Here is a 22,337-nt window from a genome sequence, read left to right as displayed (position 1 = left end):
CTTGGCCACTGGCCATGCTGGCTCATGGGAGCTGGAGTCCTACAACACCTGGAGGGCCATAGACTGCTGAGAAAGCAGAGGGTGGAGAAGCCTTTTTCAGCCCAAGGGCCACATTACCTTGTGGGAGCCTCCCAGGGGCCGCATGCCTGTGGTGGGGTGAGGCCAGCCAGAGGCAAAAAAGGAGGGGCAGGGCAGCTGATGTGACTCTTTGTACAGTGGATTACACTCCAGTCCCGCAAAAGTGACAGGTTTCTCCTCTACGCACACCTCTAGCCCTCATCCAGCCCAGCAAAAGACATTATTGTAGTTTAAAGACGCATTGGCACTAGGACCCGGGGGGGTGGTGGTGGCCTAAGGCGGGAGCATGGCTATGTGAGAGTCCCAAGGGCCAGCTAGACAGGCCTGGAGAGCCACATTTGGCCCCAAGGCCCCTCCAGCACTACCTGAAAGGATGACAAACCTCAGCGTTTCTGAACATGCGCAGCATGCATTCCCCTCACCACAACAACGCAAGAGTTATTCTTGCCTACGCTTAATCCGGGCTGACCTCTGCCAGACTGCAAACATTGCAGATCCCCATCATGCATTTAAAGCTCATCCAACGCACGCTTAAAGCACGTGACTTCCCCCAGAGAATCCTGGGCACTGTGGTTTCCCCTTCACAGAGCGACACCTTCCCAGCTCCCTTGACAAACTACAGTTCCCAGGACGCCAGATGCTTCGCGATGTGCTTTAAATGCTTGGTACAGACGTGCCGAGACAGGACCGTTCCCACAGAGCTTGCAGCAACTAGTTCTCACCCCCCTGCGCGCAAACACCCCCCCCCTGGCGTGCTTGTAGGGTGCCCAGACAGGCACAGCCGAGTTTATCGCATTCACACGGCACACCATCGTTGCATGCGTGGTATCCACCCGCCTCAGGTTGTCTGCACCTTCGTCACCCTCGGGGCGAAGAACCCGCCGAAAGGGAGGAACGCGTCTAACTGAGCTCCAGTCACTTCCCTGGGCCTACTCTTGAGTCAAGCTCGGTTGGCTACCGCCCCCTGGGAGGCCGCGGCGGGGCTCGCTCGCCCACGACGACCAAACGCGCCTGAGGACTGGCGCCTTGGACCCAAGAACCCAAGGCGCTGCTCCTGGCAGGGCCAGGCGGAGCTGCCCGAGCGGTGGGTGGCTGAGTGGCCATCAGCGCCCCCCGCCGGTCTCCCTGCGCTGCAACGCGCCCCCCGCCCCTCCTCGACAGGGGAGGTGCATGCTCCGAGTGCGCCGCGCCTCCTCCCGGGCTCAGCCCCTTGCACGTGCTTGGCCCGCCTGGACCGGGAGGAGGAGAAGGAGGAGGAGAGCCGTCGGCTCCTTTTCCAGTCCGAGAGCGGTGCGCACGTTCACACGCGCGGGCGGTCAGCCCAGGAGACAGCTCCGGGTCGCGGCCGTGGCACCGCTGCTTCTGCTCCTGCCATCATGTCGGTCGATTCGGATCACGCCCGCCGGCGGAGATACACGCACGACAACTACGGTGAGGTGCGGCGGCGGCGGCACCTTGCACGGAGGGGGCAGGAGTCGGGTCTTTTCCGTGGGGAAGGGAGGGGGCGCCTGTGCACGAGGAGGGCATTTGGACCGCGCATCTCTCCTTCTTCCACCATCACTCTTCGGTTTACGTGTCCTCCCACCGCTGCCTGCCCCAGACATCCGTATCTCCGATGGTCGGGATCCTTCTTCCCCCTCGGAGCTTTCTTCTTGCCTTCCCCAAATAGACGCGTGTCAGCCCGATGTTAGGCGCTGCTTCCGCCCTCCCTTCTCGTCAGTGGTCGGGCTTGGGGGTTTCCCCCTCGCTCGTCTGAGTACCCCCCCCGTCTCATCCCATCCCGGGACGTGCCTTTCGCTTGTAGAGCGACAGAAGGGCCCTATGGTCCCGCGCTCACGCAGGCGGGTAACGTGTGAATAGGCGCCGGCCACTTCTCCTTTCCTCCCTTCTCTCTCCTGTAATTGAATCTAACCCAGAATCAGGAGTGTAGCGGCGAATTCAGAAGTGCAGGGTCCCTTCCTGATAGTTACAGCGACACACCTCCCCCCCTTTTTGTGGTTGCAGGGTTGACAATGAGATTCTTGTTAATGCCTTCTACCACAACAACAGATGTCCCTAGAAGCCAATAAGCATGAAAGAGGAGAGTGTTAGCTACTTAGAGGAGTCTTCTCAGTGGCTGACTTGCCTACTTTCACTCTGATTGGCTCCATTCAGCAGGAAAGGACAAGGAAGTATACTGGAGGACTCTTTTCAGAGGCTCTCTTTTCACCCTTTCATGCTGATTGGCTCATAGGATGCTGGAGACATAGGGACCCAGCTCTCAAAAAAGTAAGGGGTCTAAGACCTCCAAGACCTTGGACGACTATACCCCTGCTCAGAATAAACCTGAGCATGCCACTAGGGGAGATTTTAGTTATCCCTAAATTGGCCTTGGGGAAAGGAATCCTTACCTGTCCTCCGTTTGGGAAGAGGGCATGATCCAGCTAAAGTTAATTTTCCCATTGAATTTGATGAGGCATAGATACAGTTTGGGGCCATCATAATATTAATATAATAAATAACTGCATTAAACAAAAATTCAGCAGCATCAGTGCACCACAACAGAGCCCAGAGAGGCACCACTGTCAAAAGGAAACTGGCAAGCAGTCATTTTTCTCTTTCTTTATGATTCACTAGAAAAGACAATGTTGTTGTTATGTGCTTTCAAGTCAATTATGACTTAACATATCAGGGTGGCGTACACCTATAAAACATAAGACACCTTTAAAAACAGTACTTCAAAGCATGTGATGAAAACCTGACACTGTTTTGTATAAATATAGAGTTGAGAGGTTTTTTCCTGCTCCTTTTGTGTTTGTTGTCTTCTGGTAGTGATAGGCTTTCCCCTTCAATTTCTAGAATGCATCCATACCAATATACTAAATCTATTTTTCTTTAATTTGGGCTCTGTACTTCACTTGCATAGCTGGTACAGCACAGTGGGGAGGAGAGCCTGGCTGGGAGTCCAAAGTCTGCGAGTTCAGATCGCCACTTGTGCCTCCTGGCTGTTATGGGCCTGCTAAAGATCACCCCCCAGTGAGTGGCTCAGGGCAGGGTTACCTGCCCTGCCACCTGTGCAACCGTAGGCAAGCTGCAGAGTCCCAAGGAGCGCAGTTGCCCCCCAGCCAGGGCCAACTTATCCATTAGGCACAGTAGGCACACTGCCTAGGGCCCACGATACTTTTAGGGGCCCACAAAAATGTTTTAATTTCTCTTAAAATCAGAAGGAAAAAATGAACTTTTAGGGTAGAAGAAAATGTTTTAATTTTTTTCTCACATCAGAAAAAAATGAAATTTTTAGGGCCCATGAAAATCTATTAAATTTTGCCTAAAACAAAAAAAAACAAAATGTTGAAGTATTTAAAGTTATATTAAAAATAATTTTAATATTGTTATTATTATGGTGGGAGGCGCCCATGAAGGCAAAAGTGCCTAGAGCCCACGAAAGTCATAATGGAGCCCTGCCCCTAGCTGGCAGTTGCGGACAAGGAAGGGGCTGGCTTGTGCAGCTGTGGCAAGCCGAGCAGGCCCTAGCTAGCTGGGGAGGACTAGTCTCAGAGGGAGGCAATGGTAAACCCCTCTGAATACCGCTTACCATGAAAACCCTATGAATATATCCAAAAAATATTCATAGGGTCTCCATAAGTCGTAATAGACTTGAAGGCATATAGCAACAACAATTGTTTATCCTATTCGTAGGATCGCCATAAGTCGGGATCGACTTGAAGGCAGTCCATTTCCATTTTCACTTCATTTGCAATCTTGAAATGTCTTTAGACACCAGAATTAGATGTTTGTCCAGACTTTGCACCCTGAAAGGGAAGGAAAACTTGAGATGGAATGTTAAGTAGCTCTTCTGCTTACTGAAATTAGCAGGTGAAATTGACAAAAAGTATGTTCAGGTGAGTAGAGTCTGGAAAGGTGTTGGTGTACATCCTGTTTGTAGGCTTTATGGCTGGCTGCAAGCATTGTTGGAAATCGGATGTTAGACTAGTTAGACTGTATAACTTCACTTTACAGATTTTGGCGAATGTCTTTGACTCCTGAGATGTATATTTTTAAGACCAACTGTAATTGTTGCAATGTTCTGATTTTACGCTGTGTTTAATGATGTCCCTTAACTCTTGTAACCTGCCCTGTGATCTCATGGTGAAGAGCAAGTAATAAATTAAAATAATACTAATATAATTAGTAATGGTCTCTTGGTCTGATCTAGCAGACTCCTTTTAGGTTCTTATAAACTCAGACAAGAGGTGCAGCTATACTCCAAGAGCTGTGGGCCATGAAATCTCATTTATTTATCTAAAACATTAGCAAAGGCATAATGTATCTCTTGGTTAATCTGGTTTAGCTATTGTTTATTGGCCTACAGCAGTACTACCCTGAACACCCCCGATCTCATCTGATCTCGGAAGCTAAGCAGGGTCACATCTGGGTAGTACTTGGATGGGAGACCGTTTGGGAATACCGGGTGCTGCATACTAATAGGAAAGCAATGGTAAACCACCTCTGAATGCCTCTTACCGTGAAAACCCTATGAATATATCCAAAAAATATTCATAGGGTCTCCATAAGTCGTAATAGACTTGAAGGCATATAGCAACAACAATTGTTTATTGATTCAGTGCACGGGAAGCTGCCGTACACCGAGTCAGAGCATTGGTCTATCTGGCTCTGTGTGTTCACCAACACCAACTGGCAGCAGATCCCTGGGGTTTTAGAGAGGGATTCTTTCGCAGCCTTACCTGGAGATGTTAGGGAGAGCAGGGTAAGGGAGAGCAAAGTTCCTCTAGGTATTTGTCTGCCCTTTGCAATGCTTAGGTTTAAAGCTTTGGATGTCTGGTCCCTTATTTGGATGCTCCAAATTCTGTGCCTAAAAGGGCTGGTGGGCTCTCCCTTGCTGGAAGCATTGAGGCAGAGGCACTACAGCAGTCTGGTTGGGATGCTTTACCTCTGGACTTCCTGCACTGAACAGGCAGTTGAACTAAACAGCCTATAAGGTCCTCTTTGATCCATTACTGCAAACTACCAAAGGCTCCCTAACTTTGTTTTGATCTGGAATGTTGTTTGAATGCAGTTGTGTTAGTTAACAACATGAATATAAATGGCTGGTTTATGTTTTGTGAATCATCTTGAGAAGGTTTTTACCTTTAATAATTTTAATAATAATAATTCTAAGTATACCTTTTAGGACTACGACCTGGGAGACCAGGGTTCGAATCCCCACATAGCCATGAAGCTCATTGGGTGACCTTGGGCCAGTCACTGCCTCTCATCCTCATGAAAACCTTATTCATAGGGTCGCCATAAGTCGGAATTGACTTGAAGGCAGTGCATTTACATTTAACATGAAACTACCATCTACTAGCTGTCGTCCCAAAGTTGTTTGGTGTCCGTCCATGTAGAGCAGTGGTTCTTAACTTTTTCCACTGCCAGCACCCCTTGGATTTCCAAAATATGCTCTCGCACCCTCTGAAAAAATATCATTCATTCTTTATTTTAATGTGTGCTTTACCCTAACTTAGCTACACTTGAACAACCAAGCGAGAAAATTCACCTAAGCCCATCCATCAGTGTTAAAATACTTAGGTACAAGGTTAGGGATTACAAGAAAAATTACATACTTAGATTTAATTTATTAAATTACATACTATAATCACAGACTCAAAAAACAGAACAACCTCAGAATAACTTGAATAATGCTTTGCACCCCCAGAAAAAGTGTCTCGCACCTCCAGGGGTGCGTGCACCCCAGGTTAAGAACCACTGATGTAGAGGCTTTAAGGCATAGGAAGCCTCTGTATGGTGAGTTAGACTAGTGGGCTAGCTAGCTTAGTATGGTCTACACTGACTGGCAGCAGCCCTGCCTGGAGATGCCATTTGGGATTGAACCTGGGACCTTCTGCATGCAAGGAAGATGCTTTGCTACAACTGTTTCCTATCCACTAGGATGGGTTTTATTGAGAAATGCCTGGCAAATGGAATTTGCACAGTAGCGCCCTTGTTCCCCAAGCTTGAGTTATGAGACAAGTAACATTTGAAGGCCACTTTCTAGATTACCAAGACTGGTGGCTTTGTTTGACAAGGACAGAACCTTCCTCATCTTCCTTCTCAAAGCCTTTTCCCAGTTTCATTGACACAATTGTTTTAGTTAATGACTGACAGGGAAGCCAGCTGCAGGAAAAATAAAATCCAAGATGGCTCTTGTTGCGCTGATGCCACTTAATTTGTTACCTGCTGGTGCAGTTTTTCTCAACCAGGAGTGCGTGGGAAGATCTTGGGGGAGGGGTGTGACTGTTTCCACAAATACGTACAAAATTAACAATATTAAAATATACAAGTATGGAATGTTATGTTCGGGAGGTGAGAGATCATGCACAGCTTATTACGTGATCCTCCCGTCATCACGGGTACGCAGTAGTTCAGCATTAGAGGGGAGCCAGGATGATTACGATTGATTGATTAAACATATATCCCACCCTTCCTCCAAGAAGGAGCCTTAGTTGTTATTATATGCCTCCAAGTCGACTGCGACTTATGGCAACCCTATGAATCAGCGACCTCCAAGAGCATTTGTCATGAACCACCCTGTTCAGATCTTGTAAATTCAGGTCTGTGGCTTCCTTTATGGAATCAATCCATCTCTTGTTTGGCCTTCCTCTTTTTCTGCTCCCTTCTATTTTTCCCAGCATTATTGTCTTTTCTAATGAATCATGTCTTCTCATTATGTGTCCAAAGTATGACAACCTCAGTTTCATCACTTTAGCTTCTAGTGACAGTTCTGGTTTAATTTGTTCTTTTGTTGTTATGTACCTTCAAGTCGATTTTGACTTATGGCGACCCTATGAATCAGCGACCTCCAAGAGCATCTGTCGTGAACCACCCTGCTCAGATCTTGTAAGTTCAGGTCTGTGGCCTCCTTTATGGAATCAATCCATCTCTTGTTTGGCCTTCCTCTTTTTCTACTCCCTTTTGTTTTTCCCAGCATTATTATCTTTTCTAATGAATCATGTCTTCTCATTAAGTGTCCAAGGGCAGCAAATAAAAACACTAAAAACACTCTAAAACATCATCATTCATCATCCTCATTAATAATATTAATATACTGCTCAATATGCAAAATCCCTAAGCGGTTTATGTAAAATTCCATGTCATTTAACAGACTTTAAAATATATTAAAACAAAACATCTTTCGAAATAATGAAGGGGCGTGGGTTTTTATGCTGGCTAAAAGGTCCCAGGCTATGGTCTGAAGGCATATAAGGTCAGCTCCCTGCTGAAGCTAAGCAGGGTCAGGTCTGGTCAATGCCTGGATGGAAGACCATACAATTCATATGTAAGCCACCTTGGGTTTCATGAAAAGAAAGGTGGGGTATAAATGTAATAAATAAATAAAACAAATAATAAATAAATAAAAGGGGCACAGGCTTCAAAAGGTTGAGAAACACTGGGTAAGAGGGAGTCCTGTCAAACTGCTGACCTGCCCCACATTTATTTATTTATTTCATTTGTATACCGCCCCATAGCCGAAGCTCTCTCAAACTGCAGTCCTGCCCCACATTCTCCTAGCACAGCCTTTCCCAACCAGCACAGGCTGATGGGAGCTGTAGTCCAAAACATTTGGAGGGCACCAGGTTGGCAAAGACCATCCAAGCGTGACAGAATGGACAGTCTAGTGTTGACGGATTGTTGGGTGACACATGCTAGACACAATGGGGAAAGTACGGTAATGGTTGACAGCACAGGGTTCTTTTGGGATTGTGATGTCTTCTGGAGTGGTTTAAAATTTAGCTAGATAAATGAGGATTGTAAAGCGTCTTGTGCTTTGCGCCCCTTATTTGCAAACCTTTCTCCTATCTTAAAGTGTGGTATGCAAGTGATAAATGGTACTCATCCATATGTCTGAATGGACAGCGGGGCCTTTCAAGACATTTTGTTGGCAGTTCACTCCCCACCCCTTTTTTCTGAGTAGTCCTGATTAAAGAGTAATTAGTGTGAAGATTTCAGATTTGAAATGCTAGGAGGATGAGATCACTAATTCTGTGCACCATTGGTCAACCTAGTCGGTCTGAATGCTCAGGGATGAACAGAGGTTTTGTTATTTAAAAGGGATTTAGATAAATTCATGGAGGATAAGGCTATCAGTGGCTACTAGGCACCAGGGCTGTGGAGTCGGTATGTCAAACCTTCGACTGCAACTGTCCGACTCCTTCATAAATGGCAAATGTTTATTAATTTTTCTACTGTCTGACTCCTTCATAAATGGCAAATGTATATTATTGTATTAATATTAATGTATTAATATTAATGTATTAATATTAATGTATTAATATTAATATTAAAATATTGATTTTATTTTGAAGTCGGGGTCAGTACATTTCTACCGACTCCGACTCCACCCAAAATTGCTTTGGACTGCGACTCCACAGCCCAGCTAGGCACAATGGTCACATCCACACCAAACATTTGACGCACTCTTACACCACTGGTAACAGTCATGGCTTTCCCCAAAGAATCCTGGGAACTGTCATTTGTTCAGGGTGCTGACCTCGCAGAGCTACACTTCCCAGCACCCTTAAAAAATTACAGTTCCCAGGAGTCTACCAGGACAGAAAGTAGTATAACAGTACTTTAAATGTAGGGTGTGGATGAGGCCAATGCCTATGGCTGCATAACGCACTATACATTCACAGCACGTGGCTTCCCCTGATGAATCCTGGGAACTGTAGTTCACCTCTCACAGAGCAAACTGCAGTTCCCAGGATACCTTAAGGAAAAGTCATGTGCTTTAAATGCATGGTGTGCAGGCGCCTTGGAATACCAGCTATTGGAAACCGTAGCGGGGAAGAGTTGATTTACTCTCAGGTCCCGCTTGTGGGCTTCCCATTGGGGCATGTGGTTGGCCACTGTCAGAACAGGATGCTGGACTAGATGGCCCTCCTTTGGCCTCATCCAGCCACCAGGCCCTGCTTACCTTGTTACATCTTTAACCTTTGTTGCCTATTAGTCGCAATGACTGTCTACTAGTTGCAATGTAGAAATGTACCGACTCCAACTCCGGCTTCAAAATAAAAACTTTTGTAGGAATTTAGGAAAGTTTTCTTGTTCAGAAATTTTAATCAAATAAATATATGTTATGTTCTATCAATCTAGCCTGATGATTAACGTGGTGGTGATGAAATGCCTTGTGCTACCATTTTACTACAGGAAATTTGTTATTACGAGTTAATATACATTTGCCATTTATGAAGGAGTCGGACAGTAGAAAAATAGAGGAGTCGGAGTCGAAGGTCTGGCGTACCGACTCCACAGCCCTGTTCCACGGTCAAATGGTCTGATCCAGCAGGACTGTTCTTACGTTCCTATGCAGACCAGAATACCTCCTGCTTCGAGAAGCCAGACCCCATAGAGAAGGGGGGGAAGGTGCCTTTCCTTCTGAAGTAACAACATCCAAACTCTCAGGGTGAGAAGCACGTGGTTTTTTTCCAGCTGGATGTGCAACTGTTGTTAAGGAGTTGCCAGATAAAGTTAGGCTTTTTCTTGATAGCCGTCCTTCTCAAACAACCCAATCTGAGCTGCCCTATTGTCTGTCTCCCACACTTCAAAAGCAATTATTACGAGGCACCAATGTGGCCTCTTGTGTGCCCATTTCAGGGCCTTGGCAGATGAGAACATCTTTACGTTGTGATTGCGTGGAATTCTGCATGCCTCTACTTCGGCCTCCTCTGCAAGCAAGCCCTCACCTTGCAGGGCTGATAATTTCCCAGCCATTTTTTTAAAGCTGAAACTGCAGTTCCACCCACTGCCCCCAGTGGATGCTGGTGCCCACTGGGACCAGAAGGGTGCAAGGCAGGGAGCTCAACAGTAGGGGGCGCCAGAGCCAATGATGGGCAGAACCAACTCATCCTGGTTTTGTTCCCATACTGATTGTAAGTAAGGAGGTAGGCAGGTGGGGGCTGGCTGTGGGCAGACCAAGCATGGTGGGCAGTGCCCCACTTGCCATCACAGATCAGCCTCCTCTGCTTCCCCCTCTGCAAGCTCATTGGCTGCTCCTCTTGATGATGCACGTGGCATGGTTGCACAGGCGTTGGTGGGCATTTTTGCTGGTTCGGGTACACAACCCTAATAATAAGCTATTTTTTTTGTGTGTGCATTTATAGCCCGCCCTTCACCATACAGCTCTGCAGCCTATTACATACATCTCAATACAACAATTAAACCACATAATACATCAACATTACTAGACCGTAAATTAAACCGAAACATAAGTAGCTGGAAACGGTAACAACACTGTAATGGGAGGGTTAGCCTGATCTCGCCCTCCAAGAGGCAAACACCACTGCAAAAAGATGCCCCTTGACCTGACTGTGTCATCTTTCTGGCACAAGATGAAGACCGTTTTATTCTTGTAGGCATTTGAACAGCACTGATGGTCAGGTTTTTGGTGGTCCTCCTGTCTGGAAGGGGTATATATTTTATGCTGTATTAGATTACCTTTTCTTTGGATGGGCACTTTTTAGTATTTTATAATGGTATAATTGGGTGTTAGAACAAATTAAACCAGAACTATCCCTAGAAGCTAAAATGATGAAACTGAGGTTGTCATACTTTGGACACATCATGAGAAGACATGATTCACTAGAAAAGACAATAATGCTGGGAAAAACAGAAGGGAGTAGAAAAAGAGGAAGGCCAAACAAGAGATGGATTGATTCCATAAAGGAAGCCACAGACCTGAACTTCCAAGATCTGAACAGGGTGGTTCATAACAGATGCTATTGGAGGTCGCTGATTCATAGGGTGGCCATAAGTCATAGTCGACTTGGAGGCGCATAACAACAACAACATTGTTTTGCCGATTTTTTAAATTGTACTTTATTGCAAATAGCTTCAGAACCCCTTTGGATGGCTGAAGCCATTCATTTAATTGGCAATCACTCATGGCTGAGTAAGATTGTCTTCCAGGGTAAGGTCTTTAACATTGGATCTGTCAGTGACTGTGGAGGCCAATTCTGGATCCACACAGCCTCCCACAGTGAGGACAAATGTTTCCAGATGGAAGATGGTCACGATGAGGATTTGTTTGATGTGCCTTCTGCTTAGCTTGTTTGTCCTGTTTTATTCTTGTATTTGAACAGCACTGACGGTCGGGTTTTTGGTGGTTGTCCTGCGTGGAGGGGGTAGATATTTTATGCTGTTTTAGATTACTTTTTCTTTGGATGGGCACCGTTTACTATTTTATAATGGTATTGTTTTGCTGAATTTTTAAATAGTACTTTATTTATTGCAAATAGCTTCAGAACACCTTTGGATGGATGAAGCCATGTGAGGCCAGGTGCATCTTAGAGGGGAAGGCGCTCCGTGTGAAATGCTTATGTGTCTCTACTTGTGCTTGTGGAATGTGTCCTCTTCTTCATTATTTGTTTTGTTAGGAATCGTCTTTTACATCTGTCTCAAGGCAATTTACAGACATACCATTGAAAAGCTAAAATATTTTTGAACACCATGCAGTAAAAACCAATAGCAGCTAAAGATACAAAATGAACAGGTAAGGCAGATGAAAGCTCACCGAAACAGAAATGTCTTCAGCTCTTTCCAGAAAGTGCAAATAGTGAGAGCCTGTCGTATCTCAACTGGAAGGCTGTTCCACAGAGTGCCTCATGTACATTACCTTAATAAAACTTACAACAGCCCTGTAAGGTAGGTCGGTGTTATCAACCCCGTATTGCATATGGGAAGACTGAGAGCGGGCCTTACCCCTAAGTTCACCTAGTGGCAAAGGTAGGATTTGAACTGGGCACCTGCTAAGCTGTAGCTGTGTCTTGGCCTCCACATTAGGCTACCTCTTGGTGTCTCTCTCACCCCACTATCCACCCCCCTGGCAGTGTCTGCTTTTGAGGGGTCTCTTGGGAAAGACCCCCTCAGTGAGCCTAGCCCCTTGCCACCATGGTTGCCAGCTGCTGCGGCTCCTGTGCCTCACCACGCCTCACCAGGCAAAGAGCCAATGAGCAAGCAAGCAAGCACCTCCTCTCCTTTCTTATTTCCACCACAGATGTTCCCTTGCTGATCATCTCTGGGCCAGAATGAGGATCAGGCGAGTGACCCAGCGGGTAGCAATGGTGGAGGGGAGAATCAGGTCCCAGGCGCTCTCCTCAGTGGGTCCTTGGCATGTGGGTCCGCCAATGGCAAGAGCTGTCACCCCACCGCAGCAACTGGTGCTTGAAGGAGGTTCCACTTGGCTAGCGTTGATCAGTCTGGATGGGCACTTTAGGCCAGGGGTGCCAAAACTCTTCCCCAGGCCCATCTCTTACTGGTCCCTGCCAGTAAGAGGTGTTGCCCTGCCTTGTCCTCTGACGATGCCTCGCACTTGTCTGGATGGAGGACAGAGAGGGGGGTGCGTGTGTGTGTGTAGAAATGAGCTTACTGTACAAAGGTAAAATTTGCGTGCATTGCTCCGCCCACTTTGACTCTGGCCCTGCCCACCACTGCCATATGGCCCTCAGAAAGTTGCCCAGAAGGGAATGCAGCCCTTGGGCAGAAAAAGGTTCCTTACCCCTACTGTAGACCAGAGGCGAGGAGCCTGTGGCCCTCCGGATGTTGTTGGACTCCAGCTTCCATCAGCCTCTGCTAGCACGGTCAGGGTTGATGGGAGTTGTACATCTGGAGGGCACCAGGTTGAGGAAGGCTGCTACAGGGATTCCTGCTTTAGGGCAGGGAACTAATCCATCATCCTCCCAGCTTCCTTGGTTTCCAAAAGGGGAGGTTCTGTCTCTCCCCCCTCCCCACCGGGTCTTGCTGTGGTGGGAGATGGAAACCCAGCAAGCTTAAAGTCAACAGGCCAAGATGTCTTGAGGATCAGCGGTTCAATTGGCCTTCGTTGGCAGAGCCTTGATGGTGCCTAATTGATTGTCTTGGTGCACATCATGTGGGCCTCGAATGAGCTGTGCATAATTCTCCTCGGTGTCCTCTGATCCTTGTTCCAGTCCGTTTGTTGTCAGCTGGCAAATTCATTGGTTTTCTGATGGGACATGTGACATGGCGCGGGCTCAGGTGGATGGGAAAGTTTGAAGACTCTCCTTTCCTGTTGCATGTTGGGCTCTCTCAAACAAATCCCTTCTCAACCCTCTCTCTCTCTTTCTCTGTCTGAATTAATGGCCTTCTATGTAACGTTTTCCAGTTGTTTTGCTTGCTGTAATCCTTGCAGCAACCTTGCAAGGTAGGCCAATAGTATCTGCATTTTTCAGATCAGTGTCACAGAGAGAGAGAGAAAAGCAATCAGACTGTGGCTTACCTAAAGCCACCTAGCATGTTCATGGTTTCAGATAATATTTAAGCCAGGATTTTATTTCCAGCCTCTTGAACAGAGGATGGAAACACTTGGATCCACAGAAAAGGCAACCCTTAAACAGATTTATCAGTTGTATTATTAGCCATATGTGGTTGGTAAAGCAGTAGCAAGAACAGCATAAATTAAACTCATTGAAACCTACGTAAAGACGTCTTGCTTCCTCCATTCACCTTGACTGTGGCCCTGCCCACTACTGCCATGTGGCCCTCAGTAAGTTGCCCAGAAGGGAATGTGGCCCTTGGGCAGAAAAAGGTTCCTCATCCTTGCTGTAAACCAGAGATGAAGAGCCTGTGACCTTATAGATGTTGCCGAACGACAGCTCCCATCATCCCTAGCTATTGGCCATGCTGGCTGGAGCTGATGGGAGTTGTAGTCCATTGACATCTGGAGGGCCAAAGGTTCCCCATGCCTGCCGTAGAAGTAAAAATACAACACTAATAAATTAAATAATAAATAAATAATTCACTGTCCTTCCGTGATACCCAAAATCAGCCGCTTGAGATGGCCACTTCGCTCTGCCTTAAGGATAGCTCAGGTCTATGTTGCTCCCTGGGAAGCGATGATTTCCCAAGGCCCCCAGTGCTTGTGCCCAGCGTGTACATGCAGCAACGCAAGAGACATCAGCAGAGCTGTTCTGATCACTTTGGGAGCGGTCCAAGGCGCTCTCTTTACATAGCAGAACTGTGACAAATTCCTGGGGGTGACCTTGTGTTGGTCTGCTAACAGCCTTTTCTTTTTCAAGAGTCGTGAGGCGCCTTGAAGGCTGACCACACTTACCTCCCCCAGCTTTTTTCAGTCAGTTGGTCTATCTTACCTTCCAGACTTCCCCAAAGACTTTGAGCACAAGGCCGACCTGCACCGGAGGGGGTCCCTCTGCGACAGGCACTGTGCCGCCATCAACAACCCACAGGGGGACGTGGGGGACATCCATTCTGGTTCTCATCAGCTTGGCCACAGCATCCTCACGCCCAGGATTCTCCCAGGTAAGCGCATGGGTGTGAAGCAATTTTATTCATTTTGTTTATTTATTGCATTTATATCCTGCCTTTCCTCCAAGGAGCTCAAGGTGGCATACAGACTTTCCCTCTGTCTCCATTTCATCCTCACAACAACCCTGTGAGGTAGGTTTGGTTGAGAGGCAGTGACTGGCCCAAGGTCACCCAGGGAGCTTCATGGCCGGGTGGGGTTTTGAACCCTGGTCTCCCAGGTCTCAGTCAGGGCCAGCGCCAGGCATTACTGGGCCATTGGGCACCAGGTTGCCCAGGGCACGTGGCTCCTGCCTGTTCCACCTACCTCTCTCCTGTCTCTTATGCTGTGCACGCAGGGCTGCCATCAACCAAGATGGCAGCGGAGGCTTCTCTAAGGGGCTAATGCCCCTGCCGCCATCTTGGTTGATGGCATGCATGCCTGGTATGCTATGTATGCATACATGCCTGCCATCAACCAAGATGGTGGTAGGGGCATCAGCCCCTTAAAAATGCCTCCACCGCCATCTTGGTTGATGGTAGCCCTGCGCACACAGTGCGTGCATCAGCAGAAGACAGGAGAGAGAGGTAGGTGGAGTGAGTGAATGGGCGGATGGCCTGGAAGTTCTAGGGTTGCCATATTGCTCGGTTAGCCGGGTTTTACCCGGATTCTATGGATGCCACCCGGTGCCCGGCTAGCCCTTAGGTGGCCCGGATTCTCAGCTTTAATTAAAAAAAAAAATTAAGTTTCTAGGTGGTCTGGTTCTCGAGATATACATAAAAATGTCAGCCGTCCCCCCGACTGTTAAATCTTTCTTTAAACAGTAGTACTATAGCACTTCGTAGCTTTAACCCCGCCCATTCAGCATTGCAGCCAATCAGGGATTGTGTTTCAGTTTCATTCACCTGAGGCAGTGTCTAGAAAACAAAATGGTGGTTTCCCCCCCTGTTTATCTGAAATCTCATAAATTGGGTAAGTATATACATTTCAGTTTCTTTTCCTCTTGTGTGCAGGAGTCAGATCCTGGGCAGTGTTTTCAAAACCTTCCCAATACTTGCTTTTGTGGGGGTAAAAGCATGCTAATCCCATATGCCCAGAGTAAATCCCATTGAATTCAGTAGGACTTACTTTTGAGTAGACATGATTATGAATGTGCTCAAAATCAATGGGACTTTGGAGTGAATGTAAAAAAGAATTGTGTTTGTGTTCTAACTCTTTCTGCCCCCTTCTGCAGTCCTATTTTAAAGCAAGTAGGCAGGGCTTACTTAGGTATTACAGTTTTTATTCTGTACGAAAGTAATACTGATTTTTTTTAAAACTAATACTGATTTTTCTGCAATGACCAACTGGTTTGACAATAAACTATTATATGGGCTGTATGTATTTATACATCTGCAGTGTGTGCGTGTGCGTGTATGGAGTCTTTCCAACACCCCTGTGAGGTAGGGTTGGAAACCAAGGCAGCTCACAACAAGAAATAAAGCCATTTAAAATCCAATAACCATAAAAACAAGTATAAACAGTTGCAAAACAGTGTAAAGTGGCATGATTCGGAATTTTGGGTTGTGTGAATGAAGTTGCTTATCACTTGAGGTTGCATTTCTGTCCCTGTTTGAGTAAGCCCCACTGAATATGCTGGGACTTGCTTCTGAATAAATAAACCTAGGATTGCACTATAAATATCTTTACAGTTTGTGTAAATAATAAATATATTTGATAGTCATGCTTATATAAATATTTCTTCATTTATCATATTTTTGGTTTTTGGTTAGGAATCCTGACTGGTTGTGAGATGCTTAGTTTTTTGCCTTACTCATAGGAATCTTGTTGTGGTTGGTATGGTGTTGCATTTAGGAAAGTGTTACTGCCTTCTGTGGGTTTTTTTCCTATTTGCATTTCACTTATCTTTAACCTCACTCTGTTACAGCTATAGAAGCAACAGCAGCATATGCAAGATAATTAACTCCCATTAGTGATAAGAACAAGAATTTATAATTATTATTTCAATTAAAACAAGAGGCTTATCAATACTTTGAAGAGGACCAGATACTTATTTTCTTTCTGAGCCCAGGACTGGGTCTTTCATGATGCCCGGTGGGGGGGGGAAGCAGGAGAGTAGTTGATAAGACAGACATCCTGGCATTGGTAATCTAATTAGCAAGGTATGTGTGGAGTTGTTGCACACTTCCAGGCCCAGTTTCATTTTGAGTATGGAGGTAGAACCTGTGTAGATGTGGTTGATCAAAGGGAAAAGAAATTTTGAGTTAAACAAAGCTCTGCTTTTATAAAACCTAAGAAACATACAAATACTTTGAATGTCTGAGTGCCTGCGCCAGTGGAATACTGGAGGAACTTGTAAAACTTGCTGCAACAGTATTTAGAACTGAGCATGTGGTGTGAAAGACTCCTTTTCCTAACATTTTGGCTTCTTGTTTTTCTCCACCCACCACATCTTTGAAATATATTGTATATGGTTAACTGTACTGCTGCCCTGACTTACTTTGTTTGTTGCTATTTTGTGTTTTTATTATGTTTTTATATTGATTGTGTATTTTTATTGTTTTTATTATATTTGTAAGCTGTGCTGAGCTCTGTTTTTAACAGCAAAAGGGCAGGATATAAATTCTCTTAATCAATCAATAAATACTCCCTAGTGTTGGAAACTAGAGTCTAGGCATTTAAGGCTGAAAATGTTGCTTTAAAAAAAAAAGATTTCTCACATCTTTCCCCAGTTTTTGGTGGTAATTCCTAGGCACAAAAACAAAACAACTGGACAATCCAAATATTAATATGCAAATAATATGCATAATATGCAAATACTTTACATAATATATATGCAAATTAACCTGCCCGGATTTGTGGAACTGGAATATGGCAACCCTAGGAAGCTCCCGCCCTGTGATCTGCAGCAGGGAGTCTGCCACGGATCGCGGCAGGGGAGCGCTACTCTCCCACCCTAATGAGGGGCCCTTTAGGAGCCCCTCTGGGCTGCAGGGACCCTCAGCCAGGGCCCGACCTGGCCACCGTTTGGCACCGGCCCTGGTCTCAGTCCAACACTCTAACCACTATGTCAGGGATGCCTCCTCTGATCCATGGATTTTGTGGAGGGGGCATAAAAGGAGAGAGTATTACTTCCCTTGACTGTGTGCACGTAATGTTTGACAGAGTGAATTTTGGCAGCTGGAATGTGCTGGGGGGTGGCAGGCGGACAGGGCAGGAGAGGGGCTGGTGGCCCCAGGGCTACCAGGTCTAGAGGAAGATATTCCCCCCCCCCAATGATTTAATTACTGTGTTTTTTATTGCTTTGTTTTAATGGGATTGTTTCATTGCATACTTTATATTGTGCATTTTAGTAATGGATGTTTACATTTTAATGCTTGCATAATTGGTTTTTATGTGTGTAACTGGTAACCCTATTTTGGCATTAAGCGGTATATAAGTTAACAAATGTGATAGTTTAGTAAGCGGATAATAGTAATAATAGCAATAGTAAAAACAATTAATAATAATTTGGTAAGAGAATAATGCTTATGATAGTCGCATCCGCACCGTACATTTAAAGCACGTGGCTTCCCCCAAAGAATCCTGGGAATTGTAGTTTACCCCCTCACACAGCCACAGTTCCCAAGATTCTTTGGGGGAAGAAATAGGTTTTAAAGGTGTGGCGTGCATGTAACTAATAATATAGTATTATTGTTGGTCAAAGGTCTGTGTGTGGTTTGTACGCTCAGAGCACAAGGACTCAAGCATGAACACAGGAGTCCACTAGGGGGCAGGCAAAGACAAGAGAGAGACCAAAAAACCAAGCCAGTTTGAGGATCGCTTTGCACTCTTGTTTTCTGCTAAAGGCCCTCTCAGTTGCCAAGCTGTCTCTTTGCCCCCCCCCCCCCGGTGAAGCAGGAAGACCCTGTTTGTTTGGCTTCGTAAAATAGGGGTGGCCAATGCATGGTCACTAGACTGTATCTGAACCCCCAAAAGGTTTCTTGTGCCTCCCTAAGACCCTCCCATGTGTCATTGTATTCAGAGCATTACCGACAGGTGGCTGGCTGTCCAGCTGCCTCTAGAATGCCTCCAGTGTCAGAGAGCCCACTACCTCTCTAGGTAATTGGTTCCATTGCCGTATGGCTCTAACAGTTAGGAAGTTTTTCCTGATGTCCAGTCGAAATCTGGCTTCCTGCAACTTGAGCCCATTATTTTGTGTCCTGCACTCTGGGACGATCGAGAAGAGATCTTGGCCCTCCTCTGTGTGGTAACCTTTCAAATGATGATTGCATTTACGCCCCACCATTTCTTCAAGGAGCTCAAGGTGGCATACAACAGCCCTGTGATGTAAGTTAAGCTAAGGGGCAGTGACTGGCCCATGGTCACTCAGTGAGGTTTATGGCTCAGTGGAGATTTGAACCCTGGTCTCCCAGGTCCTAGCCCAGTGCTCTGACTGCTACACCAACTGGCTCTAACATTTTAATTAGTTTTCTGTGCCCACCAGTGACATTTGTAGTCGCTCTCTGTGTTTTTCGACGGTCCCAAGGAGGGCTCTTCTTATCTAATTAAAAAGGGCTAGGATTAGCTTTTGAGATGAAGGAACAAGCCATAGAAAGTTAAGTTTTAACATTTTCTTCCCTGTTTTCATTGGGTCTTATGAAATCCTGTCGCTCCCCTGAGGTTTTCAAGCTGACTCTTTGAAATTGGGCCAAAGAAAACTATCTTGGAAGCATCTCTGAATGGCCACAGCTGACCACAGCTGGGCTCGGAGCATTAGCGATGTGCGAAACTGCCTGTTGGTTCATCTAGGCCAGGGTTCTCTACTCCAGCCTTTGCCAACATGGTACCCTCCAGATGTGTTGGACCACAGCTCCCATCAGGATGGCAGCTGTGGTCCAAAATATCTGGAGCACTGCATGTTGACGAAGGATGCTCTATATTCTTCCTGCTATTGACTTTCCCATGTGTTGGGCAGATATCTTCCTGTTACCTCCTTCCCAGGATCCTTTCAGCTGAAGATGCCAGGGCTTGAACCCAGGGCCTTCTGCATGAGCTAAACTGCTTTCTTCTCCCAGAGCCGCCATTGTGTTCTGGAGCCCATCACAACCAAGTTGTCCTCAAAGGCTCACACCTTGCCGTTCTCTCCCTCTCTGTCTCCCTCTCGCTCTTCCTAGTGTTTTCAAGTCCTTCCTGCTGCCCTCATCACTCCGAGGAAGTGCAGACGTGTGATGGCTGTTTGATGAGAACCACCCTCACGGCGGAGAACGAGGTGGAAGCTCACAAGCTCTCCAACAATTATAAGGTTTGCACTCTTGCTGTTCCTGGGAGTGAAGGTGGAAGATGGCAGGTATCGGAGAAGGTGGTGGCTGGGTGGACCAGTCTGCCATCTTGCCTGTCTTGCCATGGAGGGATGACGGAAAATTCCAAGAAAGACAGAAACGAGGGTGGAAATTGCCAATGTTCTCTTATTCCTGTTGGATTCCTTCCTTGAGCAGAGGGTTGGACTCGATGGCCTTATATGCCCTTTCCAACCCTACGATTCTGTGATTCAATTCGTCCCATGCCCAGAACAAAAATCAATCCAGCGAATATGGTCAGTGGCACTGGCACAATTATTTAGTTGAATATTGCCCTGAAAGACAGAAGCGGGTTAGTTTCTCACAAACAAATGAGAAAGATAGCTCCTGTACATTTTGCCCAGTATTTCAGGTTCTACAAACAAGGGTGTAGTCATCCAGGGTCGCAGGGAGTCTTAGACCCCTTACGTTTTTTGGGAGCAGGGTCCCTATGTCTACCATCCTATGAGACAATTGGCATGAAAGGCGAGTGTGTTGGCCACTGAGGAGAGTCTTCTAACTTGCTTCCTTGACCTTTCCTGCTGATGGGAGCCAGTCAAAGCGAAAGGAGGTGAGTCAGCCACTGAGAAGACTTGAGCAGCAGGTAAATAAACCTGTAGATGCTGAATTCGGTAATTCAGGCAATATGTCTGAGAGCGAGAAAGGACAGTCAAATGGTGACAGTGATACAGCAACAGAAAGCCGTCAGGTTGCCCTATAACGTTACGTTGTATAATCTTTGAAGGGGGTGTGACTGTGACTATGTTGAAGGGATCCTGCACTTCTGAATTTGCCAGTACACTGCTGTCTACAAATACTTGTTTTTTTAAAAAGAGAGGTGGGGATCTAGAGATTATGGTTTATCTGGGGAGAGGGGTGGCAGGTGCCCCCCTTGGCTATCCATGGCAAGGCTGCTTGTAAACTGCCGTGGCTTCCCCAGCCAAGAATCCTACAACCTGCTGAGATTGTGGAGCCGCCCTTGCAAAACTACGGTTTGACTCTGCAGCATACTTTGAACTGGTTTAGTAGATACACCTTTCAAGACACAGCATCTTGCTTCCTCTCGCAGTTTGGCTTTAAGAAATGGAAGAGCCACGTGACAGCCAGGCCCTGGGAAGACCGTTCAGAAATTGTGAAGGAGCTCTACTCGGACCTGAACATAATTAAAAGCCCCGCAGGTAAAAGCAGAACAAAGCACTGCTAATTTTGTGCCACTGGTCTAGCCTCACAATCTAACATTAACACCCTTAACTTTAACATCAGGTGGGGGTTGTTTTAAGAGCCCAACCCTCCAGTCTCTTGCTGAAAGTCAGAGTTGTTTGAAAGATATTTTACCTCACCTTTCTCCATAAAAGTGCCTCAAGGCAGTTTAAATATCATATAATACCACAGTAAAGTACAGTTTGAGCCGGTAAGATAAAACGGCAGAACCAGCTGATTAAAAAGGTAAGTGTATAACAAGTGAAGATGAAAGCCTGTTTAAAAAATCTCAAATGCTAGTAGAATCATAGAAGTGGAAGGTATCTCAGAGGTCATCCAGTCCAACCCACTACCAGTGCAGGGAATGCACTGCTACAGCATCCCACCTCTGCTTAAAAACCCCTAATGAAGAAGAGGCTGCCACCTTTCCAGGCAGTCTGTTCCACTGAACTGCTAGGAAGTGCTTCCTAATGTTTAGTTGAAATCCTCTTTCTGGTAGTTGAACCAGAGAGAACCTGAGTTGGCACCAAGCAAACATAATCTGGAGAGTTTAGATCATTTGGGTGCCTCCACAGGAAAGGCCCCATCTCTAGCAGGCATCCTCTTGACTTCGGAACGTGAAGGAATCCCAAATAAGTTTAAATTCACCCAGTCTCGCTTGAGGTGGTATTTATTGTTGTTGTTGTTGTTGTTTAGATTTTTTAGCTACTTGTTACCTGAAGGTCTGCAAGCGACGTTCGACTTACAATACTGTTAAAAACACAAACTAATATATCATACAAAACAAAAACAACTACCCTCCTAATAGCCGGAGGAAGATTTAGCACCACATTTAAAAATAAACAATATCATCTCAGTCTATCAAAAGTTAGACTGAGCTAGGAAAAAATATAAGTCTTTACCTGGTGCCAAAAAGATGGCAACGACAGATCTCATTGAGGAGTGCTTTCCACTGATGGGGAGCCACAACTGAGGAGGCCTTCTCCCTTGCCACCGCCCTCCAAGCCTCTCTCATAGGGGAGACCTGGGGAAGGACCTCAAAAGAAGATCTAAGGGTCCAGGTAGATTCATATCTTGCACTCGGGTCCTGCTTGCAGGCTTCCCATGGGCATCTAGTTGACCACTGTGTGAACAGGATGTTGGACTAGATGGGCCACTGGCCTGATCCAGCAGGCTCTTCTCATGTTCTTGTATTGGGTGATGCATTTCAGAAACAATTGGGGTCCTGAGCCATAAAGGGGTCAAACGCAGCACTTCAAATTGGGCTGGGAAGCATACAGACAGCCAGTGCAATTGGAACAGAATTGGTGTTATATGATCTGTTCACTTTGAACCCATCAACACTGAAGCAGCTGCATTCTGCACTAATTAAAGCTTCCAAACTGTTTTCAAAGGCAGCCTCACGTAAAGCGCATTGCAATAATCCTATTGCAATATTGGGTGGGGAA

General features: G+C 46.2%; 1 protein-coding gene and 1 pseudogene across 1 annotated transcript in view; both read left to right on the top strand.

The window, feature by feature from the left end:
- Positions 1–658: 658 nt before the first annotated feature.
- The window catches only part of LOC133363261 (uncharacterized), a 54,836-nt gene continuing 33,157 nt past the window's right edge, over positions 659–22,337 (top strand). Inside the window, exons 1-4 of the mRNA XM_061582651.1 lie at positions 659–1,509; positions 14,227–14,388; positions 19,528–19,655; positions 20,759–20,867. Of these exons, the coding sequence (XP_061438635.1) occupies positions 1,455–1,509; positions 14,227–14,388; positions 19,528–19,655; positions 20,759–20,867 (454 nt within the window). The 5' untranslated portion in view covers positions 659–1,454. The remainder of the gene's footprint in view (positions 1,510–14,226; positions 14,389–19,527; positions 19,656–20,758; positions 20,868–22,337) is intronic.
- LOC133363457 (5S ribosomal RNA) lies at positions 4,422–4,540 on the top strand (annotated as a pseudogene).

This window comes from Rhineura floridana, chromosome 8 (assembly GCF_030035675.1).
Source record: "Rhineura floridana isolate rRhiFlo1 chromosome 8, rRhiFlo1.hap2, whole genome shotgun sequence".
NCBI classification, from domain to species: domain Eukaryota; kingdom Metazoa; phylum Chordata; class Lepidosauria; order Squamata; family Rhineuridae; genus Rhineura; species Rhineura floridana.
Note: the sequence above shows the minus strand (reverse complement) of the source record. Positions and strands in the feature narration are given on the sequence as shown.